Source organism: Ursus maritimus, unplaced genomic scaffold (assembly GCF_017311325.1).
Source record: "Ursus maritimus isolate PB19 unplaced genomic scaffold, ASM1731132v1 scaffold_8, whole genome shotgun sequence".
NCBI lineage: Eukaryota > Metazoa > Chordata > Mammalia > Carnivora > Ursidae > Ursus > Ursus maritimus.
In genome coordinates, this window is record NW_024426996.1 from 64793097 (window position 1) to 64806524 (window position 13428).

At 38.2% G+C, this 13428-nt stretch overlaps 1 protein-coding gene across 1 annotated transcript in view; it reads right to left on the reverse strand.

Moving 5' to 3' along the window:
* LOC103658444 (cytosolic beta-glucosidase) overlaps positions 1-10896 on the reverse strand; it is a 73003-nt gene extending 62107 nt beyond the window's left edge. Inside the window, exons 1-2 of the mRNA XM_008685917.2 lie at positions 10887-10896; positions 10157-10384 (exon numbers count right to left, since the gene is read on the reverse strand). Of these exons, the coding sequence (XP_008684139.2) occupies positions 10157-10384; positions 10887-10896 (238 nt within the window). The remainder of the gene's footprint in view (positions 1-10156; positions 10385-10886) is intronic.
* Positions 10897-13428: the final 2532 nt, after the last annotated feature.

The following is a 13428-nucleotide window of genomic DNA, read 5'->3' on the forward strand; positions in this document are numbered from 1 at the left end:
GGGTCCAACCTAATAATGACTCCTAACTGGAAGAGACTTACTGGGGAGAGACTAGTATTAGTGCTTTATGTGATTTTATGTCTAAGATTATGGAAAAAACCTAAGCTCAGGAAAGAGAAGCTATCTTATTTTGAGGTTGTTTCCTGGATAATAATTGTAAATTCATAGGTAGAATTATGTTGCTTTCAAAGTTTGTCTAGAAGTAAGGTCCCTTTCTCTCTCTTCTTTTAACTTAGTATTCTCCAATTAAAAAACAATTTGGACTTTTGAATTTGTTTCATTTAATCATTAATTTATTCATCCTTCAAATACACATGTACAGAGAAGCTACTGTATGCTGGACTTACAAACCTATGTAAGATAAATACTGACGTTGGCCTAAGGGAGCTTCAATTTTAGTAGGGACTACAGATAAATTCAGAAACAATTATAATACAGTATTATTGGTAAAGTACAAAATACCATTTAAGCATATGAAAAGGAGTACCCTTTCCAAACTGCGAACATTTGAAAATCTATTTTGAAAGCAATATAGCATCATGATTTCAAAAGTGAACTATGGCAACAGGTATCTAAATTCTACCCAATTGCTTCACCTACTTCAGTGACCTTAGGCAAGTTACTTTATCTCTCTGAATTATCTTTCCCTGTCTGTAAAATGTGGACAATAATAGAAACCTACTTCAATAATTTATTGCAAGAATTTAAAGAGTTGATAAATTGAACATGGTTAGAACGGCTTTTGACATAAGGTAAGAGCTCAGTACAGGTTAGCTATCATTTTAATAATTATTGTTATTGTTGTCATTAGTGACATCTAAGCTGACAGTCAAATGATGAATATAAACTATTCACATACGGCAAGGAAGAACGAGTGATCCAAGAAGAAAAAAAAGGGAAACAAATAGGTGAACGAGTAAAGGAGGTGTAAAAATAAACAAAGACCACCTAAATGTTAGCAGTCTATTTATTCAGAGCTTGCTGTAGCAACGGAGTCAGCCATCACCACTTGCATTTGACCGATACGCAAAGGCTGTCAGGGAAGAGGGAAAGCTTTATAGTGACAAAAAGGGGGGGAAGGAGAAGCCTTCAGTTACCTTTGATTGGAAGTTGTTGGCACAGGGAGGCTGGAGGTGGGTTAACTAGAAGTGTGGTATCCCAAGCAATTTTGGGCCACTTAATTGGCTTTCTCTGGTTGGTCCTAAGTTGGAAGCAGGTAGCAGGGGAACAAACCATCACTACCACCACCACCAACAACAACAAAAACAAAACCAGAAAAGTTGGCAGATATTGATCAAGTTCTGACTATTCTGGACCACTTGCTGCAGAGGTTGTGATTTGACTTCCTGGGTTTCTTTTGTGGATCAGAGTTTTATTATCATATATGGACTGGCCATTGTTTGTTTGTATATTGTAATTTATTTTTATTTTTATTTTTAAAGATTTTATTTATATACTTGACAGAAAGAGAGAGAGATGGCCAACAAGAGAGGGAACACAAGCAGGGGGGAGTGGGAGAGGAAGAAGCAGGCTCCCAGCAGAGGAGCCTGACATGGGGCTTGATCCCAGAATGCCGGGATCATGCCCTGAGCCGAAGGCAGACGCTCAACGACTGAGCCACCCAGGCGCCCCTGTATATTGTAATTTAGCCAAGTATATCTCTGTCTGGGAACTCTAAGTTCATTATGATGAGAATGTATAGCTAAGCAGACAAAGAATAAGAATGGTGAGGTAAGCAGGATAAGCAGAAGCCAAATTATGCAAGTTCATGTGCTGTCTATCTGTCTGTAAGAGTGGATATTTTTAACAACAGCTCGCTTGTTTTGCAAACCAGAACATAATGTGAATCATGCATAACAACTCCATACCTGGAAGATCCATGTGTCTGCCATTACTCACTTGATAGAATACCCCAGCTCCAAAAAGATGTCCATGCCCTAATCCACGCAACATGTGAATATGTTACTTGACATAGCAAAAAGGATTTGCAGATATGATTAAAGTTAAGGATCTTGAGATGGGAGGATTTCACTAGATGGTTCAAATGGGCCCAATTTACACAAATTCTTAGAAGTGAAAGAGTAGGGGTGTCTGGGTGGTGCAGTCATTAAGCGTCTGCCTTCGGCTCAGGGTGTGATCCCAGCGTTCTGGGATCGAGCCCCACATCAGGCTCCTCCGCTAGGAGCCTGCTTCTTCCTATCCCACTCCCCCTGCTTGTGTTCCCTCTCTCGCTGGCTGTCTCTGTCAAATAAATAAATAAAATCTTTAAAAAGAAAAAAAAAGAAGTGAAAGAGTAGAGCAGAGGAGTGGGTCAGAAAGATGCAACAATACAAGAAGAGGTAGGAGAGGGAGCAGGATAAGAAAGACTCAACCTGCTATTGCCAGCTTTGAGGATGGAAGAAGAGAGCCACCTGCCAAGGAATGCAGGTGGCTTCTAGAAACTGAAAATGGCCCTCAGGTGATAACCATCAAGGAAATGAGGACTTCAGTTCTACAACCACAAGAAACTGAATTCTTCCAGCAATGTGAACGAGCCAAGAAAGACTGTCCTCTAGATCCTTTGGAAAGAAATGCGGCACTGGAAGCATCTTAGTCTTAGCCTACAGAGATCCATATCAGACTTCTGATCTCCATAATTCTAAGGTAATAAATTTATGTGTTTTTATTGAAATATAATCAATATATAAGGCTATATTATTTTCAGGTGTAAAATTTGTGCTGTTTTTAAGCAGCTAAGCTTATGATAATCTATTGCAGCAGCAACAGAATACTAATACATTCATAAAAATTTATAAAGCTTTTCTTATCTCTCATGATGAAAGAACATTCCACCATCCCATCTCTGAGCCTCAACAAGCCCACACGCCCTCACTTGTAAAATGTAATATCCAAAGACGGTATGATGGAATCATTTCGGAGTTTTCATAGCCAATTCATTCCATTGGCTCTGAATATAAAAATAATATCAGCTTTCATTTATTGCATTAATACTATATGTACCAAATGTCACACATTTTGTTTAATCCTAGCCCTAAGCCCAAAAGGTGGGCATTTTTATCCTCACTAAGCATCTAAGAAAACCAAGACTCAGAGAGAGTGAATATCAGACTTAAGTGATAATGTTGTCATATGGTACTACCAGCATTTAAACCTAGTAACCACTCTATCTAACTACAAAGACTGAACCTGTCCTACGATGGCATTCCACTTCCCATGAATGTTTCAGAGCCAGAAACATGGTCACTCTGTTTAACCAGTCTTCACAATTACCTATTTTGGAGCTGATTCATAATATTAGATCCTTTTTTTTTTAAATTTTTGGAGGAATCAATGATTTATCTCTTGTAAGCATCATCAGATAGGGCACAATCATTAATGATGGCAATCAATGTAATTCCAACAACATGATAATCTTTAGTTGAATTGAAGATTTAAAAATTTTTAAATAAGGTTTTTTTCTCACTCATCAGCTTGGCAGAGTAACAAAGCATTACATGATTAATATTTAACATCCCAGAGTTGAGTACTTCTGGTTTGTACAAAGCACTTCTGGTTTGGTGCTATAATGCAATTTTCCCATGAAGCAGTGAAGTGAGGCTTTTAAGAGAAGAGCTCCAGAGTCAAACAGTTATACCTAAGAATCATAGTATCATGGACAAATCAGTTGGCCTGTCTATGCCTAAGTTTCCTTATCTGCAAAAAGGGCATATGAGTAGTGCCACCTCATGAGTGTTTTGACTATCAAATGAGAACCAACCATGAAAGGTTTCTTTAGCTTTATCAGCACAATTCAGTGGTAACTAATTCTCTGAACAAATGTATATTTTTAAATGATTATTTGTTACCAATCTAGGGATCTTGAAACTTTGACAGGATATTTGAACCCTGTTCTGCTTCTGGATATTTAGGACAAAACTGATTAGTTTAAGTATTAAAACTTCCATAGCTTTCTTTCATAGTTACTACCATTTTCTCTGATTTAATTAAGCCCATTTCTTTCTGTTTGATCTTTAGAATGATAAAGCAAATTTGAGTTAAAGGCCTTTTAGATATAGAGAAAAGTAACCCACTCAGATTAACTCAAATATAAAGGTAGCATGAGGGGCAGGTGGATGGTTGGTGTGGGATACATGGGCATTATTTGGAATGACAGACAGCTATCAGATACCCAACAATGGAAAATTACAACTGAAACTCAAGGGAATTGAGGCTGGGGGCTGAGAAAGTCTTTGCCTCTCATGAAACACTGGCCTCACCCATCCAATTTCACTCAACACATCTACTCCATTCTTCTCCTTCTCCCAGAACCCATTTTCTTAGCACCCAATTTCCTATGGTTTCAAAATGGCCATCCCATCTGCCAAAGCTACCTTATAGTCCTGGTTCCAAACCAACCAACTCAGACCCTCAACTCCTCCATTCCAAACATCCCTGAGCAATGAAGACAATTGTGCAAGATTCTCTTTTGCCATGAGGTTACACAATAATATGTCACAGGGAAAGAGGTCTTTCCCTTGCTCAGTCAGCTATGGCCAGGAGCAGAGCAGGTTTATGTAGAACAAAGAAATAGGGACATTCCCTTAGAAGAGGACATGGCTAGGACTTGCAAAGATGATGTCTCACTACAGAAAATAAATGAACTGGAATCTCTCTAATCAAACTATAAATGTCTTCACGTAGAATTAATTTTGGTCAAGTGCCTACAATGTATCACACATGATAACTAGGTCACTCCCCTCTAGACTCTACCACCAATTAATTTCTTTTATTGCTCTATATTCTCTTAGCACACTGCCTATATTAGTCTCTGATTGCTGCTGTAACAAATTACCACAAACTTAGTGGCCTAAACCAACACAAGTTTATTATCTTATAGTTCTGGGCATCAGATATCCAAAATGATTCTCACTGAATTAAAATCAACATGCAGCAGGCCTAACTTCCTTCCAGAGGCCCTCAAGGAGAACCCATTGTTTTGCCTCTTCCAGTTTCTAGAGGCTGCCTTCATTCCTTCGCTCATGGCCCCTTCCTTTATCTTCCAAGCCAATAGTGTAACATCTTTTCTCCTCTCTGACCTCTGTTTCAGTTCCTGTATATTCTCTCTGACTTTGATCCTCCTGCCTCCCTCTCGTAAGGGCTCATGTAATTACATGGGGACCATCCAGATAATCCAGGATAATCTCCCCACCTCAAGATTTTTAATGTAATAACAGCTATAAAAGTCCCTTTTACCATGTAAGAAAATATATTCACAGTTTCTAAGAATTAGGAAGAACATCTTTGGGGAGCCATTATTCAGCCTAACACAGTGCCCAATATGGAGTAGGAGGTTAATAAATGTTTCTTTAGTTATTTACCATTCCTGCTAACTGGACTCATATTTTAAATACTAAAGTGAATAAGAAATTCTGCATAAACATTCCTTTTTTTTTTTAATTTCCAGTACTCGGGTCCCCTACTAATCATCTGAAACTTGCATTTGTGGCAGATAGGAAAATTCACTTGAACAGTTGAGAACTACAGAAATACGTGATTTCAGTTACCAGCTCAGTCTCTTCTTGTTAAACCTCAAAAACTTGACATTTGAAAGAGAAAGGCTGTGTAATAATTCTACTTCATAAAATATTCTTCCAGTTTGGGAACATTGGATTTTACAAGTTTCCAAATGTCCTCCAATCAAGCTTTAAAATAGGAAGCTGAACACACACACAAAAAAATGGGGGTGCCTTGGAAAGGACAGTGACAAGGGTTTTCCAATTCTCTACATGCTTTTTGAGAAAATGTTTAAACAGAAAAAACAAATGATGGCCTTTCTGAGTTACAACAGTTCCAGTTGCTTCAACAGATCACCGCACAAGAGTGAGCAACTGCTTATTGAAATTCTGCCTCCTGGAACCTCCAGTGCCCTCCTGTTCATGGAAAAGTCTGTAATATTAATCAGCTATGACTTTACAAAAGCTGGGCCAAACGAAGGGGGCACATGATCCCCACACGAGATGTGTGTGAGTGATCTTCCCCACATTGTTCCAGTGGCCTCAGTTTCTCCAGTCTCCCCACCACCACCCTCCAGCTTTTCTGCTGCCCTGCTCCTGGATCGCTAATCTACAGCGTGCTCCGTGAACTTCTGCATATCTCAAGTTCATTTTAAATAGCGTGATATGTTGACAGAGTGGTACAGTAATCCCCTATCTGAAAATCTTGGGGGCAAAGGTGTTCAAATTTTTGGATTTTTAGAAGGGAAATACAAAGCAAATACCATATATTAAGTTAACCCTCCCAGTGGGTCTGGGTCAGTCTCCCTTAATATTTCTGCAGTAAAATATGTAAATATTCTTACCAAGGGAAATCACCTGAGATTATAAAAAATTTCACAAGGGTTTAACATCCAAAATATATAAAGAACCCATAAAGCTCAATATCAAAACACAATCTGATTAAAAAATAGGCAGGGAACCTGAAAAGACACTTTTCAAAAAAAGACATACAGATGGCCAACAGGCACATGAAAAAAATGCTCAATGTCACTAACCATCAGGGAGATGCAAATCAAATCCACAATGAGATATCACCTCACACCTGTCAGAATGGCTATTATCAAGAAATAACAAGTGTTAGTGAGGATGTAGAGAAATGGGAACCCTCATGCAGTGTTAGTAGGAATGTAAATTGGTGTAGCCACTATGGAAAATAGTATGGAGGTTCCTCAAAAAAATAAAAACAGAACTACCATATGATCCAACAATTCCACTTCTAGGTATTTACCTGAAGAAAACAAAAACACTAATTTGAAAAGACATATGAACCTCTGTGTTCATTGCTGCATTATTTACAATAGCCAAGATATGAAAGTAACCTAAATATCTATCGATGGATGAATGGATAAAGAAGATGTGGTATATGTGTGTAGGTGTGTGTGTGTGTGTGTGTGTGTGTGTGTGTGTGTGTAATGGAATATACTCGGCCATAAGAAGGAATGATATCTTGTCATTTGCAACAACATGAGTGGACCTAGAGGGTATTATGCTAGATGAAATAAGTCAAAGACAATTTCCATATGACTTCACTTACAAGTGGAATCTAAAAAAAACAAATGAACAAACAAAACAAAATGGTAACTGTCTCATAGATACAGAGAACAAACTGATGGTTGCTAAAGAGGACGGAGTAGAGAGGATGAGCAAAATAGGTGAAGGGAATCAAGAGGTATTTTATAAATCTCCATTTATAAAATAAAATATCGTGGGGATGTCATATGCAGAGTAGGGAATATGATCAATAACATGGTGACAACTTTGTATGACTACAGGTGGTAACCAGACTTACTATGTTGATCATTTAGTAATACATATAAATGTCAGATCACTATGTTCCATACCCGAAATTAATACAATATTGTATGTCAATTATTCTTCAATTCAAAAAAAACTGTCCCATCAATTCAGGTTAGTTTTTGTTGCCAAATTAGTTTTAGAACTAAACTTGCTAAAAAGGATTCAGGATTCAAAGCTTTTCTAGAATTTCAGATAAGGGGTTATGAACCCAAATTACAAGCTGGCAAGGGGGTGGTTGTTTTTTCAAATTTTTTCATTGTTTACCATTCAAATGGAAACTCAGTGAAAACTCCAAACTCCTAGGATCAGGAGGGTAGAGTTTCAGTGGGTATAGTTAAGGAAAGGCCATTCCAGGCAGGAGAAAGAGCTTAAGAAAATTCTTACAGAGGTGGAAAATTGCATAGCATGTTTAATAAGTAGTGGTTATGTGCTTAGGGAATTACATGGAGCAACTGCACGGGTCATATGCATGGGGGAATTTCAGCCTCTGAATGCTTCAGAGATGAATTAAGACCAAGTCAAACAAAATCTAGAATGATATAAGAAGGAGTGTACACTATATGTTGAGTCTTGAGATGACTAAAAAAAAATTTATAGGGGTGCTTGGGTGGCTCAGTCAGTTGAGTGACCAAATCTTGGTTTTGGCTCAGGTCACGATCTTGGGATCATGAGATCAAGCCCCACTTCAGGCTCTCTGCTCAGCAGGGAGTCTGCTTGGGATTTTTTTTTTCTCTCTCCCTCTCCCTCATCCCCCACCTTCTCAAATAAATAAGTCTTTAAAAAAATATTTTTAGTCTTGCTTTGTTTTTAGCAGATGATGCAAGCCAACATGACTGAGGCATGGCTTTAAGCAAATTGCTGTGGTGGCATTTTATACAAGGCATTAATGGACAGAGAACGAGTGAAAATAGGTAGACCCAACAAGGGTATATCAAGAAGTCCTTGATGAGGATGATAAACCGCTAGAGCAGGGTAGAAGTAGAGAAATTGGCCAGGAGGGAGAAGTTAAAAAGAGACATAAGTGGAACGGATCATAGTTAGCAACCAATTAGACGTAGGAAGCAAAGAAAAGAGGTGATTCAAAGATTACTCTTAGTTTTTAATCCTTGGGGGGTGTGATGGTGCTGGAGAAAAGAGAAGGTATAGGTGATGGATGAGGAAGGTGGGAAATTATTAGTTCACTCTTAAACTGAACGACAAATTAACTTTTGTTCAAAGTCAGAAAAAAAAAAAAAAAGAACTGGCCATTGACGTCAAGAAAGTAGACATTCAACCAGCAGCAGTCAGCCAGGGGAGCTAATGTCTGTAGAATTGAGCAATGGACTTGCTGATCTTGCCTTGTTCCTATCTGGGGGAGACATGAGGTGCAGCTGTTTTTCACAATGTCCAGATTACCCCACCTTACAGAAAATGAGCATTGCAAGTACACAAGCCCACCTAGCAGTTGTTATCCCAGGTTGTTCTTACTATGTAGAAAATCAGATAACTTATTCAAATAGAACCCCTGAGAATCAGTGAAGGCACGGCAACTGAAAGTCAGATGACCAAGCAGGTGCCTTCACTCAGGACTCTGCAAGTGCCCATCTTGAACTTCCAAGACCATGAGAGCGAGCGTCTCCTTAAATTTTGCACCTTAGGCACATCACTTGCCTCACCTAGTCCCAACCGTACGAGTAGTGTGAAATATTTTCCAGGACAAAGTAGCAATAAAGCTTCTTTATTAAGAAGCCTTCACAAAACTTTTCTTGCAAAGTACCAGGTAGTAAACATTTTAGGCTTTGCAGGCTCTATGGTCTCTGCCCCAACTACTCAATTCTGCCATTGTAGTGGGAAAGCAACCACAGACTAAATGTAATGAATGGGCATGGCTGTGCTACAAAAAACTTTATTTACAAAAATAAGGGTCAGGCCAAAATTTGGCCCCTGGGTCATAGTTTGCCAACCCTGGTGTGTAGAAGGAACCAGCCAGACCTTAGGTTTAAATTCCAGATCCACCATTTACAAAATATCTGTATTTGGACATGCACCACTGTAAAATGTGACTAATTATACCTTCCTCACTGATTGTGGGGATTAGAGAAAATGTATGTAAAATGCCTCATAAATAACAGGCATTCAAATAGGACAGTAGTCTTTTTAATAACAAAACTTAAGAATAATAGCTAATGCTTTTTGAATGTCTTTATGATATATCAGCTACTGTATAAAGCACTGTACAAAGATTATTTCATTTAATCTTCCAACAACTCTCTGAACTAGGAACTATTTGAGTATTCCTTTCTACTTGTGGGGAAACTGAGGCATGAAAAAATCCCCAAGAGATGCTTTCACAGATAGTAAGTGAGATAGCTTGCCCTTCATCCCAAATTAAGCAGACTCCAGATGCCTTGGTGTTAATCTCTGTGCTAGTTAATTGGCTCCACTAATTCCACTCCAACTGAAATGTTTAAAATCTTCTCAAGTTCTGCAGGGCTTTTCATAACTCTTCACAGCATAACACAACTGAAAATAGTTTAATACATAACTTTTGGAAATTCACCTTCAGGTTAACCCTCAATAATATCTTCCATAAATGAAACCCTTATTCCCACCCCCTTCCTGCCCATCTATTTGTCCCTTCCCAACACATATCTCCAGTTCAGGGAAAACAGAACATTATTAAGAAAGCTAATGCAAACCCATTTCAAAAAATTTATCCTATAATCACCCTAAAAACTTGCAATTTCAAAGCTCCACTGCAGAATAGCATACTGGATTAATTATGCCAGACTGCAACAATAACCTTGAATTAAAGCTGCAACCTTCTATTTTTAAGAAACACTTGCCTTTCTGGTTGATGAAACCTGTCGTCCCATCAGGTAACAGACGTGACCAGGAAAGAGAGAAGCGGTAATGAGTCAATCCAAGCTGTTTGATACATTTCAAATCTTCCTCCCACAGAGTGTAGCTGCCACAAGCTACATCGCCAGTCTGGTTCTTGAAAACTCTCTCTCCTCCCTGATGGGTGAATGTGTCCCAGACACTAGGGCCTTTTCCATCTGCATCCCAGCCTCCTGAGAAAAAGAAGAAAATGAAACAGTTACACTCTTGACATCAAGAGGCATATGTGGAATGTAAATATTTGTCGCCAAAAGAACATACCTCATTAATTCAATGTACCCTATTTATAACTTTAAAATATGCCTTTAAAATAACATGCATGAGCGAGTTATGTGTTTAGCTGTCCTTGATCCCTGAAGCTGACTGGTGTCAAATGAAAAATTATTGCATAGTGCTGCCGCATAGCAGGCTTTCATGGTTCATTTTCTGAAGATTTCCCAGCTGGTAAACAGAGGCAGGCCCTGGCTTATGAATGTCTGAGTTGAAAATATCTCCTCCTGGCCATGACTGACAAGCCTTGTCCTTGCTGCGCCTGACAGTCTCAGGACCTTGTCTTTGGCCCTCTACACTTGAACTCTATTCTCCTGTTAGCTAACAATGGAGCCTGTAATGGTCTAGTCAATTATTGTGGAGACGGCACTAGTTTCTGCCATTGTTGACATATTAGTATCCTACCTTCGTTCATTCGTGCCTCCATTAATTCCACAAATGTTGTGTGTCAGGCTCTATGCTGAGCACAGGCGATAACAGGGTGCACTCTGCTGTGCTTCCCGTCCTTGGAGAACTTGGCTACAGGCAATTGCAAAACAGCCGTGGTAAAAGCCTTGCCAGAAAACCAAGGAGGGGCGTTGATCCAGATGTGGGCTAGAGTCGGAGGTCTCTTAGAGAAATGACTTTCAGACAGGCACCTAAAGGAAAAATTGGGTCATCAAGGTGAATTGCTGGGAGGTGGGAGTAGGGATAAAATAGAAAAAAGAGAAGCTAGGATCCAAATAAGGCCACAGGGAAGAGTGTTGTACATTAGAAGAACAGAAAGTAAAAATTAATTACATTTGGAATATCTGTACACATAGAAATCTTGCTTAAAATGTACTTAGAATCCATTTTATGGTATAAAGGAGTAATTTTAAAAATCTCATGACTCCCGAATTTCACTTCTAGGTACATACCCTGGAGAAATGCTCATGTATTTTCACAAAGAGATTATACGAGATCATTGGGGCAGAGATGTCTGTAATAACAAACTCCTGGAAACAACTTACGTTCTACCAACAGTAGAACAGATAATTAATGTGAGGTATAATTATATAGAGGAAATACGAATCAGCAGTTAAAGGGAATGAATCAGAGCATCAATAACCCTCTGCTACAGTCTGAATGTTTGTATCCCCCAAAATTTATGTCAAAATCCTAATGCCAATGTGATGGGGTCTTTGGCACGTGCTTAAGTCATGAGGGTGGAGCCCCTATGAATGAGTTTGTGCCCTTTTAAAGAGACCCCACAGAGTTCCCCAGTCCCTTGTGCCAGATGAAAATGCAGATGTCTGTGATGCAGAAGAGGGCCCTCAGCCAGGCACGCTGGCAGTCTCACCTCAGACTTGCCGCCTCCAGAATTGCCGGAAATAAATATTTGTTGTTTATAAGCCATCCAGTTTATGGTGTTTTGTTATAGGCCTCCAAATGGACTCAGCCCCAAAACAATAAAGCTATATAACCAAAAAAAAATTGAGATTTGGAAGAATGTACACAGGGAAAAATGGGTGGAATTTAGATTTTTAGGGCAGTAGAATGTTCTATATGATACTGTCATGGTAGATATATTTATCAAAACTTATAAACTATGAACTTTAATAAGAATGGACTGATATTCATTCAACAGTTGTAATAATTGTCTTACAGTAAGGCAAGCAAGATATTACTACTAATAGAAACTGGGTGAATGGGGTATATGGAAACTCTCAGCACATTCTGCTCAATTTTTCTGTAAACCTAAAATTATTCTAAAATATAAAGTCTACTGATGCTTTAAAAATATATACAATATGTTTATCATGTTTGGTATATTTTTAAATATGTGAAATAATCCATGTATATTCTGAACATGTATATATGAGATAAACATGTCTGGAAATGATCAACTCAGGCTCATGGTTACCTTTGGGGAGAAAAGGGGGTAACAGAACCAGAAACGAGTCTGACTGCACCTCTTATGTTTCATTCCTTAAACTGGGTTAGGGGTATTTGAGGAGCTGTTTATTACACTACTCACAACCCTTTTTATATGCCCTAAATATTTCATAATGATTTTTATATAAGAAAGAAGGTCACAGAGAGAGTAAACTAAAACAATTACAAGAAGTTTTTTTAGGTCCTCATTTAGCATCTACTTACTCATATTTTATGCACAATTCAAACTGAATTAGGTACTAGTTTTTAGACCAAAAAAAGGACAGCATAGACTACAAATTATGGGAGGGGACCATGGGGAGACAGAAGAGACTGGTAAAAGGAAGAGATCCAACAAAAGGAAAAATGACAGTTAAAATCAGGGTAGGATACTAAGTAACTAAACAAAGAAATCATGAATATTAAAAAATGGTTGTACTCTGGAGTCATAATTTAGAGGCAAAAGGTTATACATTTCAATGGCTCTCAGTTTATGTCTATGTATGGGATTTAGAAGGATGGGGGGAAAAGAATACTGATATTCAATCTTAGAATGAAATAAGTATGAATATTAAAATATAATTTTAGTCCAGTATGGTGCTCAGAGTATCAGATAATTGATTTAATAGATGAAGAAGCTTCATCTCAGAGAGCTTAAGCAATGGTGTTCTAGAAAATACTGACAACTGGTTATATGTTTAGAAATGTGGGGGCACCGGGCTGGCTCAGTTGGTAGAGTATACAAGTGTTAATGTTGGGGTCATGAGTTCAAGCCCCACATTGGGCATAGACCTTACTTAAAAATAAACAAATAAATAAATATTTTTATTTTATTAGAAATTTTATTGACATAAAAGTTATGTAATGCACAATTTCCAAATAATATGCAACACTCTTTACTGTAAATTCCATAAGGCCAACTCATTCTTAGAGAATGCTATTTTAGATTTTTGCCAAATTCTTATATTGGGCCAACCTATGGTTGCAACCCAACCAAGGAAGTGTAGTTCTCATGTGAATGTTAGCCAATATTTTTGCTTAAATTAATGGG